Source organism: Aplysia californica, unplaced genomic scaffold (genome assembly GCF_000002075.1).
Source record: "Aplysia californica isolate F4 #8 unplaced genomic scaffold, AplCal3.0 scaffold00183, whole genome shotgun sequence".
Taxonomy (NCBI): Eukaryota; Metazoa; Mollusca; class Gastropoda; order Aplysiida; family Aplysiidae; genus Aplysia; species Aplysia californica.
In genome coordinates, this window is record NW_004797453.1 from 856,044 (window position 1) to 868,718 (window position 12,675).

Genomic DNA, 12,675 nt, shown 5'->3' on the forward strand with positions numbered 1-12,675 from the left:
ATAATAATAATAATCATTATAACAGCCGTCTTCAAATTATCTCAATATCCCTTCTGGAAACAGCAGAGCAACAGCGGTACCACCAGCAATGGCGCTACCCCAAAAAAAATTGAAAGTACCAAAAACAGCAACAACAAAAAATGATAAGATGTATGCAAGGCACGGGCCGGACCGTCTAAGCAGTCGTTTTCTCAGCTCCTGGCGCTGTTGGAGATAGACAGTACAAGATGAACGAGGGAAAGTGTCTTGCAACGAGACAGTTGCACTGTTTCCATATTTTGAGAATTAAGTGCAATAAAAATGTGTTTTATTTGAAAAGTATAATGTGAAATGCAAAAATCATGAAATGAACGATTGAACACCTTTGTTGTGTATGTATACAATATTTCTCTCACAGGGATTCATTGCTCCACATGAAAAATGAATTGTATAGGTTCAACGCCCCTATCAACACTATTAGGTAATTTTCTGCTGAAGTTCCATTTCTTTTTCATTTTTACATATAATAGAAACACCATTTCACAAATAGCAACAATGAGTTTCATTCCTGAAAGTTTTATTTTTTGATACCCAAAATTGTAAATCAAAATTCACCCTTTAAAAAGGACCCTTGGGGGAAAGGACATTCAGAACGTACTCAATGCATGCTGAATGGAAGCATTATTAGACAAGGAAATATAACAGACCATGAAACAATCTGAAATTTTGAAATATTTCTATTATTCTTGAAGACAATTTCCAAGCTAAAAAATCAATTATGTTTAGAACATTAATATAAACTTGTGTTGAAATGTAAGGTATTATATGCTAGAAAAATACAGCATAAAACTGAAATAATAAAAACAAGATTTTTAATCGTTTAAAAAAGCATGATTTCATGTCAGATCAGTCATAAGATTCCATGTTAGAGTAAAAAATACTCCATTTGAATGAAATACACTTCTGAAAAGATGCAGTAAGATCAAAAGAAATCCATATTTATTGATTTCAAATATTCGACTTTGGAATGGAAAGCAACAGCGCATACCCGATATACCGGAATATTGCATGTGATGCAGATCAGATTTACTTTCTTGCCATAGTGTGAACACCTTCTCTGCTTCGGCATTGAATCAAAACGAGGCCCAGAAGCAGACTTTCTGATTGCATTGTCAACGTTCCTCTTCTTTGCAACCGGCTTGTGTATTTGTAAAGGCAAATGCTTTTCTGATTTCAACTTTGAACGCCAATAAGATAAACATGCACGACTGCTAAACGAAAAGAAAGCAAGCCATGTATGTAAGAGGATGGCGTTGACCGGAGATTTACTCTATGTACTGCAGCCAGGCATTGCTCTTATTATGTGGCAGCATCTGGCAGGAAAGCAGAGAGTGGCCACCACCACTTCTTTGAACTAATAGTGATCTGGTACAGACCCACGTTTTGATCCATCTTACTACCCCCCCCCCCAAAAAAAAAAAAAATAAAAAAAAAAATAAAAAAATAAAAATAAAAATAAAAATAAAAATACAAATTAAAAATAAATAAATTGATGCATTGTTTGCTGTACTTTTTGTCCCAAGCAGACCATCTCCTTGCAGTTTGAATAGGTTCAAGACCCGCACAGTGACTTGCTAGGCTGACACTGGAATTGTCATTACAGAACAAGACAGACGATGTCATGACGGTCCAGTCGGTAGTCCCACGATCCACTCTTGAACTTTTTCGGGCCATCTGAGTCAATGGGGCCTTTGTCCACCCGATTGCTCCTCACTTTACCCACTTCCCTGAAAACTCTCTCAGAATCTCAGAGAATATTCTATATGCCGTAAACAGCGGTAACCCTGTGTAAAAAAACCATTGTGGTATTTCATACGTTCTCTCTCTGGGAGCTTACTGGCTAGTTCTCATGCAACTGATTGCCCAAGTCCTAATTGTCTGTCATACTCTGCATGGGAACCCAGATACAAGTCCAGATGGACAACATAGCCAAAAAAGAGTGACCAGAAGCCATTGTTTATAGTCAAAACGAATGGATTTGACGGTGTGTCATCTTCGTCAGAATTCATTCCATCAGCTGGAGGCTGTATGTATAATCTCCCGTCAACCACTGCTTTATCAGTGTCCTCTATCACTGTAATGGCATCTTAGAGTAAAGGCATTTCTGGCTTGTTTCTGTTAAGAACACAATGTAATTTATTTAGAAACTAGAAAGGGGAAAAGGACACCAAAATAAAATAAAACCGAGTTGCATTGATGTGTGGCAACTAGGACGATAACCACGGCAAATAGTCGAAGTGTAAATGGAAAGTGGGTATGTACAATGAATACAAAAAATAATGAATATCCATAATATTTACATCTACGCCTAAATTTGATCCTAAAGGATCTAAATCTTGTATCCAATATTTATATTAGTAAGATATTCCACATATGTGTATCAAACTATACCTACAAGTAGTCTAAACCACCGGTACTAGAGAATAGCTCTGGAACCCCCTTCCTGCTAGCGTCCTTAAAAAAGGACAGGTGTTTCAAAAGCAAGTGTGCCGAAACAAACAACCTTTCTGAAGGACTTTATGGTTGCTTTCACTAAGGAGGTACTTATCTACATATTGAAACAGGTTTTAGCGACACATTTTGATAATTTCTTATATTTTCATACTCACCTTTTCACAGACTTGCTAGGAGCCGCCATTATGGAAATTTAAACTTTTTGAGAAACAAAATCAGCATAAACAAATCGCGCTGGAGTGAAATTTTTTTTGTTTAAACTGAAAATTCACAACTTTGAAACACCATTATTTGAAATTTGTATTAATTATCAGGTTTTTTTCCAAAGCGTCCTTTAAAAAGGACGGAAGAACTTCTGAGTTTCACGTTTATTTCCGAGAGGTTTGTAGCTGAACAGGAACTTCGTATCATAAATAAGTGCTTTTTCTAAGGATACAGCGCCGGACCGAGCCAAAGATCCTTCACAGCAAGATGGTTCAGTCAACCAAAAAAAAGGGTTCGCAGCCGTACGTGACTATTCTCAGGTGGTGCTTCAGTCGCTGTTTTGAAGCTCACTTTCGTTTCTCGAGACGAATAATAGAAAAAAAGGGGGGAGGGGGTGTATTTGCTGTTCATCGGTCTACGAAGCTTGGAGAGCGGTGGGCTCTCTTTATCGTTATCTAAAAAGCATATAAACGACTTATAACAGCCCGCACGAGTTTTACTTGTTGCTAGATTCATTCTTAGCTTTAATGAAACAAAACAAAACAAAAAACAAAAACAAAAACAAAACGAAGCCATACATTTCCATACAATACAACTGCGGTTTGAGTTTAGTACTGATATTACCTATACTTTTCTCTATCCTTCCATTGTCAGCTGTTCACAAAGTAGCTGTCTATTCCTAGGGGCACCACTGTGATTTTGAGGACGTTTTTTAACTGGCTCAAAGAGAGGAATGAACCATTTAATAGTGTAGGATTTTTGGCCAAGCTGAGGGTGGAATCCTCGAACCCACAATCTAACGATTAACCACTAAGCCAACGATGCCACCATTAATCCATATTACATTTTACATTCTCTATATTGAAAAAATATTACCCCAGGCAAGATCCAGCATGAAAAATCACACTTACATGTACGAGTTGATAAAAAGGTATTGAGGAAAAAGGTGAGCATAATCTTAATTTTAAAATAGTATGGATCTAGAAGGCAGTCATTACAATTTGAAGATGTCTTGTAGCAATGATTACAAATGCCACCAGGAGACGAACGATCTGAGACTACCAGGCAGTGTAAGATTAGACAAAAAGTGGATAGTAAACTGGGATTTACTGCAATATCCCAGAGATGTTCTGTTCTCTTACCCCACTCCCCCCCAAAAAAACACAAAAAAACTAAACCCCCCCCCCCCCCAGAAAACCCCCAACAACAAACAAAACAAAAAACCCCACCAAAAACCAACTACGACAAAAATCAATAAAAAAAAAAGAAAAAGAAAAGAAAAGAAAACCAACTCCCATAAAAAAAAATCAACAAAAACCCTCAACAAGACCAAAATCAAAATCAAAACAAAAAACAAGCAAGCAACGAAAATAAAAAACACTCCCCCCCCCCCCCCCTAAAAAAACCCCCAAACAAACAAACAACAACAACCCAACAACAAATAACCAGAAACAAAACTGCTTAAGTTTTTTAATAAAAAAAACAACTGTTAAATGTTTTTGGGTAAAACGCTATACAACTCCGAAGGTGTCCAACTCTCGTGGCCTAGAGGATAAGGTGTTCACCTCTCAAGCAAAGGTCACAGGTTCGAATCCGGATAGAGACTGAAATAATTTCATCTCCGAAATTGTCTCCTTTGACCTCCTTTCCTGCTCTCTAACAATGTTCTGTCGTCTGATTTCGTCTCCGCTTTCTACCCCTACTCCCTCAACTCCTTTGCCCCTACCTCTGGGCCCCTGACTCTTTCTGCAGCCTTTCTACTGCTTCTCCTTGGCTCCGTCTTACTGTAGTCTTTAAGCCACACCCCTGATCTTCTGGTAGGAAAGGTCTACACTTAGCCTTCTCGGACAAGGGTGAAAAATCTCGGAGGTCCCGTGTGCAAGATGCGCTAGTTAAAGATCCCTTGGTGGTCCAAAGTCGATTAGAGTAGGCTTTGGCCGCCACCCGGGCAAAATTCAAAATTTCCTACCAACTGAAAATGTGAGGCAGCGTGGTGGAATCAGGCTTTCGTCAATTTTTGGACATATTGAGTTATTGGTATCATCTTAAAGCTTGTTCATTGTCTTGCTTTCAATGAAAAAATTACCCTTCCATCTTCAATAGAAGTGGAGATATTTTGGATTGAAGGAGGTGGGGGTCACCTGGTTTAAGAGGTAAAATTAGCGAGAAAATGGCCGCCAAAGCTTGGTAAATTCCAAAGCTGCAGAGTCCACGGAAACTGTAAATTTATATTTTTTGGGCCTTTAATAAACGTTTTCGGTGAATTCCTCAAAGGAATGTGTGTTTAAAAAAAAATAGTAGAGGGTTTTACGGCGCTCGCAACTGCATAAGGTAAAGTGAGCGCCAAGGGGTGGGTGTCAACAGAGAAGTCTTTACAGGGAATCAGACTTAGACTGCTCACCTCTCTAGCTTCAACAGCACAAGGTCTGCTTCGACTATCAAGGCACCCCGGAAATAGCAGGCCACAAGAGAGTGACAAACATACAAAAGAAGTAGAGGAAAATGACAATAGTAAGGGTCAGGAAAGAAAAAGCAGCAGTTCCCTGTTGTAGATCAGGCAGTTATGAGCGTGACATGAGTCAGCCCATTTACAATTCTACTATGCTTGAACGAGAAATGTCCCTCCTTTGGGAATGACCTAAAGACATTACAGTCAGTGGCACTGCCCGGGGGGGGGGGGGGGGGGGGGGTGAATGTGTTTGTAATGGACATGAAAGGTGTTGAGCCAAAAAACAAAAATGTGATAAAACTACTGTGTTCTTCGATTTCATTATTTTGACGATAGCCTGATTCCACCACGCTGCCTCACAAATGTTTCGTGTGTCCTGAGCGCTCATATGACCTTATGCAGTTGCAAGCACCGTAAAAAACAACAACAAAAGCACAACATGAACAAAACAACACTTCGAACTCTGTACTAAATCCCCGCAATAATCACAAAGACAAACAGGCAGACAGATCGACAGACAGACACAAACGGCTTATTATTGAATATTCCTCCCCCTAAACCTTAAATTCTGAATAATACATGTGAAAACAGAGAAATGTATGTACATGTTTGTGTGTGTGTGTGTGTGGGGGGGGGGGGTTGCCAAAACTATACTACGGACACCAAATCAATGTCCACCTATGTATCTCTGCACACAGACTCATTTGTACGTTACTGCCATACCTTTGCATTCGACTGGACGTGAGATAAAAATTCGTCTCCAATGGGCGGGAACTGAAAGCCAGTGCTACCTCCACAGTCTCCACCTCCTCTGCTTTCGGGTCCCCCACGACCATCCCCACCACCTCCATCCCCGCCCTCGTGGTAAATTTGGCGCTTCTCCACGTCGTTGTTCAAGAGACGGACCTGCAGAAGACAAAAACCGAAGACATAAGTAGTGGTGCTTGATGTGGTGCAAAGGTGGTTGAGGACACTTTTGCTACAAGGGCTATCATTGTTGCTGTTGTTGGTGTTATAGTTTTTTTGTCAATGCTCTTCTTTCCTTCTTTCTTCTCCTGCCCTCTCTCCTCATCTTTTTCAATAAATGTGCCTACACGAATACAATCATTTAACTTGGATCAAAACATCTTCTTCATTTATGGGGCTGACAAAAGCCTCAATCCACGATCCAGTGGATCCTAGGTCACTGCAAGATCCTCAGGAACGAACTCGCCGATAGAACTAGCGGCCGTACAGGCAACAGCGCTGCGGGCCCAGGTCATCAAAATCGATATGAAAGCGCATGCGCTCAGATAAGACTGATAACGAAAGACTCCCCGTTATTTCACCCACTTACAAAGGAAGGGGCTCTGTTCACAAAAGGGAGGCACATAATTTAGGTCTCGATATCAAATAGGCCTCCAATCAAGGCCCTGCAAATGAACAACGACCGCCCCGACGAACCGCCGCAACAGAACAAGAGCACACTACTCCTAATGGAAGGCAGAGATTTTCCTAAAAGAGCCGAAGATGCCAGCAGAAAAGAACCCACATCTGTTTAATTGCAAGAGGAGGTCCACGAATTATTTTCAAACATGGCCGTGGGAATTAAGTCTCGCAGCGACCAGTCACGACTGGTGAAAATCAGGACTGGTTACTTTTCTGGGATGCGGGCCTACAACATAGAATCAACAACACATTGGAGCCAATCTCTCCATCGCGCAGAGAGGAGCCCAACTGGGGTCCAGAGGTGGCATATATTTGGGGAAGATTCAGGGAGGTAGGACTGCCTCACCCGCTACCCTAGAGAGGTAGTGGCCCTAGCGAAGAGCACGCTCTACAGGGCTCCAAACAATGCTGAAACATAGGCTATTACACACACAGACATACATACACACACACACACACACACACACACACACACACACACACACACAAACGCACACACACACACACACAGATACCTCATTGTAAAAAAATCTGAACATGTATCGAGTGCAGAAGTGAGGAGAGGCACAGACGAACTCAAAAGTAGCTACACAGACAACTTCCTGCGCCCATGGGGAACATTTCGGAGCACAATATTATTGATTGTTCTCTTATGCCGTGTTCACACATACAGGAGTAATGAAGCCGAGTAAGATGGTAAATTTCTATGTCCAGCAGGTCGGGGCTACTCTGGATACATTTCGCCGAGCAATCGGCCTCCCTCCCAGAGTGATATTTCTTGCTCGCCGTGTGAAATTATCACACGTGAATCTTGTCGAAATTTTCAAACATGCTTAAAATTTTCGCCCTGCGAAAATGAGTCGCCGAGTCAATAATTCGCTAGGGGAAAACTCGGGGAGGACTCGAGGATTGTCAGAAACAGCTCAGAATGCAAAATTGCATACGTTGCCGAGTGACAGTGACACGCCGACGAGATCTGAATGGTAGCCAAGTTAACTTTCATACTCTACGGGTTAAATTATTGCTCGCCGTGTAAAATTCTTGCACAGCGAGTCTTCAATTACTCAAGCAAATGTTGCCTTGTGGATGGTGGGACTGATTTTCTCCAGCACTTCTTGGAAAAACTCTGGAGAAACTCAGATGAAATTCCTGAAGGATGCCACATCTTCAACTTACAGTTCAGCAAACAGCTTCTCAAACTGTCCATACAGGGGTCTTCTTATGAGCCATGATCTAACTCAACAGGCCCTCCTCCTCCTCCTCTTCCTCCTCGTCTCCTCTTCTTGCAACAGCACAACAGCAAGGGCACCATATGTATACATAAAGTACGCATCCATCGTCTGTGGCATATGAGACATGTTGAAGGAATGCGCACAAACATTTGCCCCCCCCCCCTTTATATATTATAACATTGGACGCCGACTTAGTCGGCGACGGGTCGGCAGGATGGTCAGCATGGTTGACGAGTTTGTCGGCGATTGAAATTGTACTCGGTTGCAAGCTTTCTTGGCTCTGCACGCGGCCAAGATTCAAACTAATTGCTCGGCCAGACGCTCGGCGAGATGCTCGCCGTCCTACATTATCGCTCGGCGAACATCTCCCCGAATGCCCGCCGACAAAATAATATCAACAGTCCTGGTCAGATGCTCGTCACAATTAAACCCGAATTGGCATTTTCTTATCGGGAATTGCTCGTCGACTCTTTTCCTGTATGTTTGAACACCGCATAAGTCCAGCAGGTCAGGGCTACTCTGGATACATTTTGCCAAGAAATCGGCCTCCCTCCCCGAGTCATACTTCATGCTTGCCGTGTAACATTATTACAAGGGAAGCTTGCCGAAATTTTCAAAACCTGCTTAAAATTTTCGAAGAGCGAAAAATGAGTCACCAAGTCAGTCAAATACTCGCACGTGGAAAACTCGGGGAGGACTTAGGGAGGGCCAGATATAGCTCGGCGTGCAAAGTCACATACGTAGCAGGGTGACAGTGACAGTGACAGTGACAGTGACACGCCGACAAGATCTGAATGGTAGCCGAGTTAAAATGTCATACTCTGCGGTTTTCATTATTGCTCGCCGTGTAAAAATCTTGCACTGGGAGTCTGATTTTCTCAAGTATGGCGTGCAAAAGTTGACACGAGGAGCATGTGCCGTGTCACGTCGACGGCGACGCTCACGCATACTGTAGAGGCCTGTAACTATTTCCTGTTGCCAGGTATCGAAGAGTGACAGCCAGCTTGATGTCAGGTTCCAGTGACTGCCTCCAGAAAGTGTTTGCATTGTGGATGGTGGGGCCAATTTTCTCCTGTAGTTTTTGGAGAAACTCTGGAGAAACTCTGAGGAAATTCCCGAAGGATGCCACATCTTCAACTTGCAGTTCAGCTTCTCAAACTGTCCAAATAGGGGTCTTCTTATAAGCCACGGTCTAACCCAACAGGTCGTCCTCCTCCTCTTTTTCCTCCTCGTCTCCTCTTCTTCCACCAGCACAACAGCAAGGGCACCATTATGTATACATGAAGTACGCATCCATCGTCTGTGTCGTATGAGACATGTTTGAAGGAATGAACACTAACATTCCCACCCCCCTTTTTATATATTATAACATTGCACGCCGACTAGCTCGGCGACGGGTCGGCAAAATGGTCAGCATGGTTGGCGAGTTTGTCGGCGTGTGAAATATTACTCGGCGCTACGTTTCTTGGCTCTGCAAGCGACCAGGATTCCAACTAATTGCTCGGCAAGACGCTCGGCGAGATCCTCGCCGTCCTAAATTATTGCTCGGCGAGTGTCTCCACGAGTGCTCGCCTATACAATAATGTTCATCTACAGAATATGACGTCACTTGTGGTAAAATGTTAAAAACGGGAGAAAGTTGCCTCATTTGCATACTCACAGTCGTGCAATTAGTGTGCACAGGGGCTCTTTTTCCTTTTTCCCCCGTTCACCACCCTTTCCTTTCTCTCTCTTAAAGATTAAAAAAAATTCCCTTCACTTCTCTGTTCTAGCGCTTCATCTTTCTTTCCTCGATACCCTCAAAGCGACTTTTTTTCTGCATTCTCCTGGAAGATCTGGCGTCAGCTTTTGTTACCAACTTGTTTTGCGTTGGAACTGCTTCTCACTTACGAACTTTTTGTTTCACAAAAGCTATTGTTCTGCTCATAGTTTGAGAGAGATGTTATCACTTTCCCATAACCACAGGACACTTATAATAATTATAACTTGCGCTTGGCAGCTACATTGAGATGAAGAGTTGCTTAACCAAAGGGACAATACCTGAGCACATGTGATATCTGTGTAGGGGTACTGTGGTCGTGTGTTGTCACCTCCCACACGACCGACATTCCATCGCTTTTTGGGCGGACAGTTTATTACTGGGGTGCTGTCCTTCTCAATGATCTTGTCTCGGAGGCACAGCACACGCGCCATGAAATTTATCATGAACTGTGAAAGTAAAAAGGAACAAACACTAAGCATAGCAAATTAATCACCATCCGAAATAAAACAAAACAAACGAAACAATAACATCATCAACAACAACAACAACAACAACAACAATAACAACAACAACAACAACAACAACAACAACAACCACAGGTCCAGGAAGCAGGAATAGGAACAACGCGTCAGTTGCAACACCACTATGACACTTACAAATGTAAATCACACATTCTCAAAGAGGTAAACTGTCAGTTTGTCTGTCTGTCTGTCTGTCTGTCTGTCTGTCTGTCTGTCTGTCTGTCTGTCTGTCTGTCTGTCTGTCTGTCTGTCTCTCTGTTTGTCTGTCTGCCTGCCTGTCTGTCTGTCTGTCTGTTTGTCTCTCTGTCTGTCTGTCTGTCTGTCTGCAACACACTGAAACACAAGGGCTCTTTTTGATAATCTCTCTCTCTCTCTCTCTCTCTCTCTCTCTCTCTCTCTCTCTCTCTCCCTCTCTGTCTCTTCCCCCCCCCTCTCTATCTAACAACCGAAAGCTGTTTACTCACCAAGCGTAAAACCTTCGGCACTCTGTTGATGCGCACCCCCCGGAAGTGCATGTTGGCCACCATACAAGCCAGGATCTCGGACATGGTTATCATCACCATGTTCATGCAGAAATAAGCGCCTGTACAGGAAACGAAGTAGAACTATAACCATACTTTGCGTTCTTCTGACCTACCTACCTACCTACCCACCTACCTACCTACCTACCTACCTACCTACCTACCTACCTACCTACCCACCTGTCTGTCTGTCTGCATGTCTGTCTGCATATCTATCTATCTATCTATCTATCTATCTATCTATCTATCTATCTATCTATCTATCTATCTATCTATCTATCTATCTATCTATCTATCTAAAGGATGGAGAGCAGGGCAGAAGAGCGACAGTATTTTTAAAAACAGGAAAATAATACGTCCGGTGAACAGCGACAGTGCCAAGGGAATACCTGGTCTTGATGGTATTGATCATAGTATCCTTACTCAATGTTTCTGTATGAAATTTTGTTGCTTACAGATTAAAACAGACTCATTATATTTCCCTCTGTGATTTCAGGCTTGGGATTGAAAAGACTCAAAATTTTCCCCTCAGTGTTTTCAGTCTTTGACTGTGCTGGTAGAATTTTGAAACAAAATGCACTCGCTAAAGCCCCGTTAACACACAGCGATAACTCGTATGCGATTCCCTATAGAGTTTGTCGTCGTGCGGTATTATATTTTGAGTCCAGAATTTTAGTGTTATCGAATCTAAAAACTGATTTCATTTTCGGAATTTAAGAGACATTTAATCCTTAGCAGAGTCTGTTTTTAACATTGACAATTTTGAATCTGAATTCATGTATCAAGGTCACCCACCTCGTTGTGCAAACTGACATCAAAGCTTTCATAATATAATATTGTACAGTCACTGTTCGGAGTAAAGTATGACAGCTTGGTCGAAAGACGCTCTTCTTCTCTTTGTTGGGATATTAAAATACGTTAGTGCATTGTTGGTCTTCTCTTAGTGTATTAACATTAATATTTAGTTAAATGTACTAGTAGCAATTGTAATGACAGATCCTTGAAGTTGAGTCTTGATGGGCTACCTAACCGACGATGGGTCACAGATAGTGTTAGGTTTTAAAAAAATTATTATTACAGACTAGTGGACCGTCAAGTAGAATAGCTGTCAATCTGGCCCTTCGATAGACTGTCAAGAAGAACAGAAATTATCAAGGCAGACTGTCAAGTGGATTGTCACAATTTTTGGTTCATGCAAGACCGTTGTTCGCGCTTTCTCCTTCCTTTTAGATTGTATAGCTACGGCGTAATTCTAGTGTATTCTCACTTCTAGCAAAATTTCTCAGTGTATAAATTAGAAACTTTGAGAAACAGCCCAACCCCAGGTCCACGTCCCGGGAGGAGGAAACTGGACAAAGTAGGGGATTTCTTGGTTCAACGAAGTACGGTGTGGCTTTATGCCACTGAGGCGTCACGCTAGCCGTGAAGGAGAACCCGGGTCACCCCGAAAAGTTGCTGGCTAACGGGGCTCTGGTGATGAAACTGTGACAGGCCTAGCAAGTCGGCAGCTGATTATTTATTGCTAAAAACTCAAATAGAAGAAAGAAACGGAATGACACAGACGGAAAACGACACGGAATAAAGAACCAAATGTTTCGGACATCTCATGCGATTACCAACACACCACACTGCACAACGTGCCTATATAAAAAAACAAATTCCTTCGATGGCAACAAGGCAAGAAGGCGATCGAGAAAGACCTGGATAGATGGAGTCAGGGAACCATTAACCACCCACAGTATCTCCCTGACCTCAGCTCTCCGGCTGGCGACAGAGAGGCCTCTCTTTCTTCATGCGACACCCAAAAGGGTATAAGCGGCGGATAAAAGTAAAAAAGTGAAAAGAAACAGTGTATCACATTTTTTCAAAACAAAAGGCAACTTGAATATCAGCTCACATATTTGCAGTCACCATAACATGCAGGTGCAGTTTTCCAGATACTCATAAAGAATCGCGCTGACTGTCTATTCTTCAAATCTGGCAGCCAGATGAAGCAGAATTATTTTCCAAGAAAGTGAAGGGGAAAAGAAAGAAAGAAAGAAAGAGAGAGAGAGAGAGAGAGAGA

The 12,675-nt window shown here is 42.3% G+C and overlaps 1 protein-coding gene across 3 annotated transcripts in view; it reads right to left on the reverse strand.

Moving 5' to 3' along the window:
* The window catches only part of LOC101845238 (neuronal acetylcholine receptor subunit alpha-10-like), a 326,112-nt gene that overhangs the window by 4,367 nt on the left and 309,070 nt on the right, over nt 1-12,675 (reverse strand). For all 3 annotated transcript variants that reach the window (XM_005098458.3, XM_005098459.3, XM_005098457.3), the window contains 3 exons: nt 10,554-10,672; nt 9,847-10,014; nt 5,870-6,052 (listed from right to left, as the gene is read on the reverse strand). In XM_005098458.3, the coding sequence (XP_005098515.1) occupies nt 5,870-6,052; nt 9,847-10,014; nt 10,554-10,672 (470 nt within the window). The remainder of the gene's footprint in view (nt 1-5,869; nt 6,053-9,846; nt 10,015-10,553; nt 10,673-12,675) is intronic.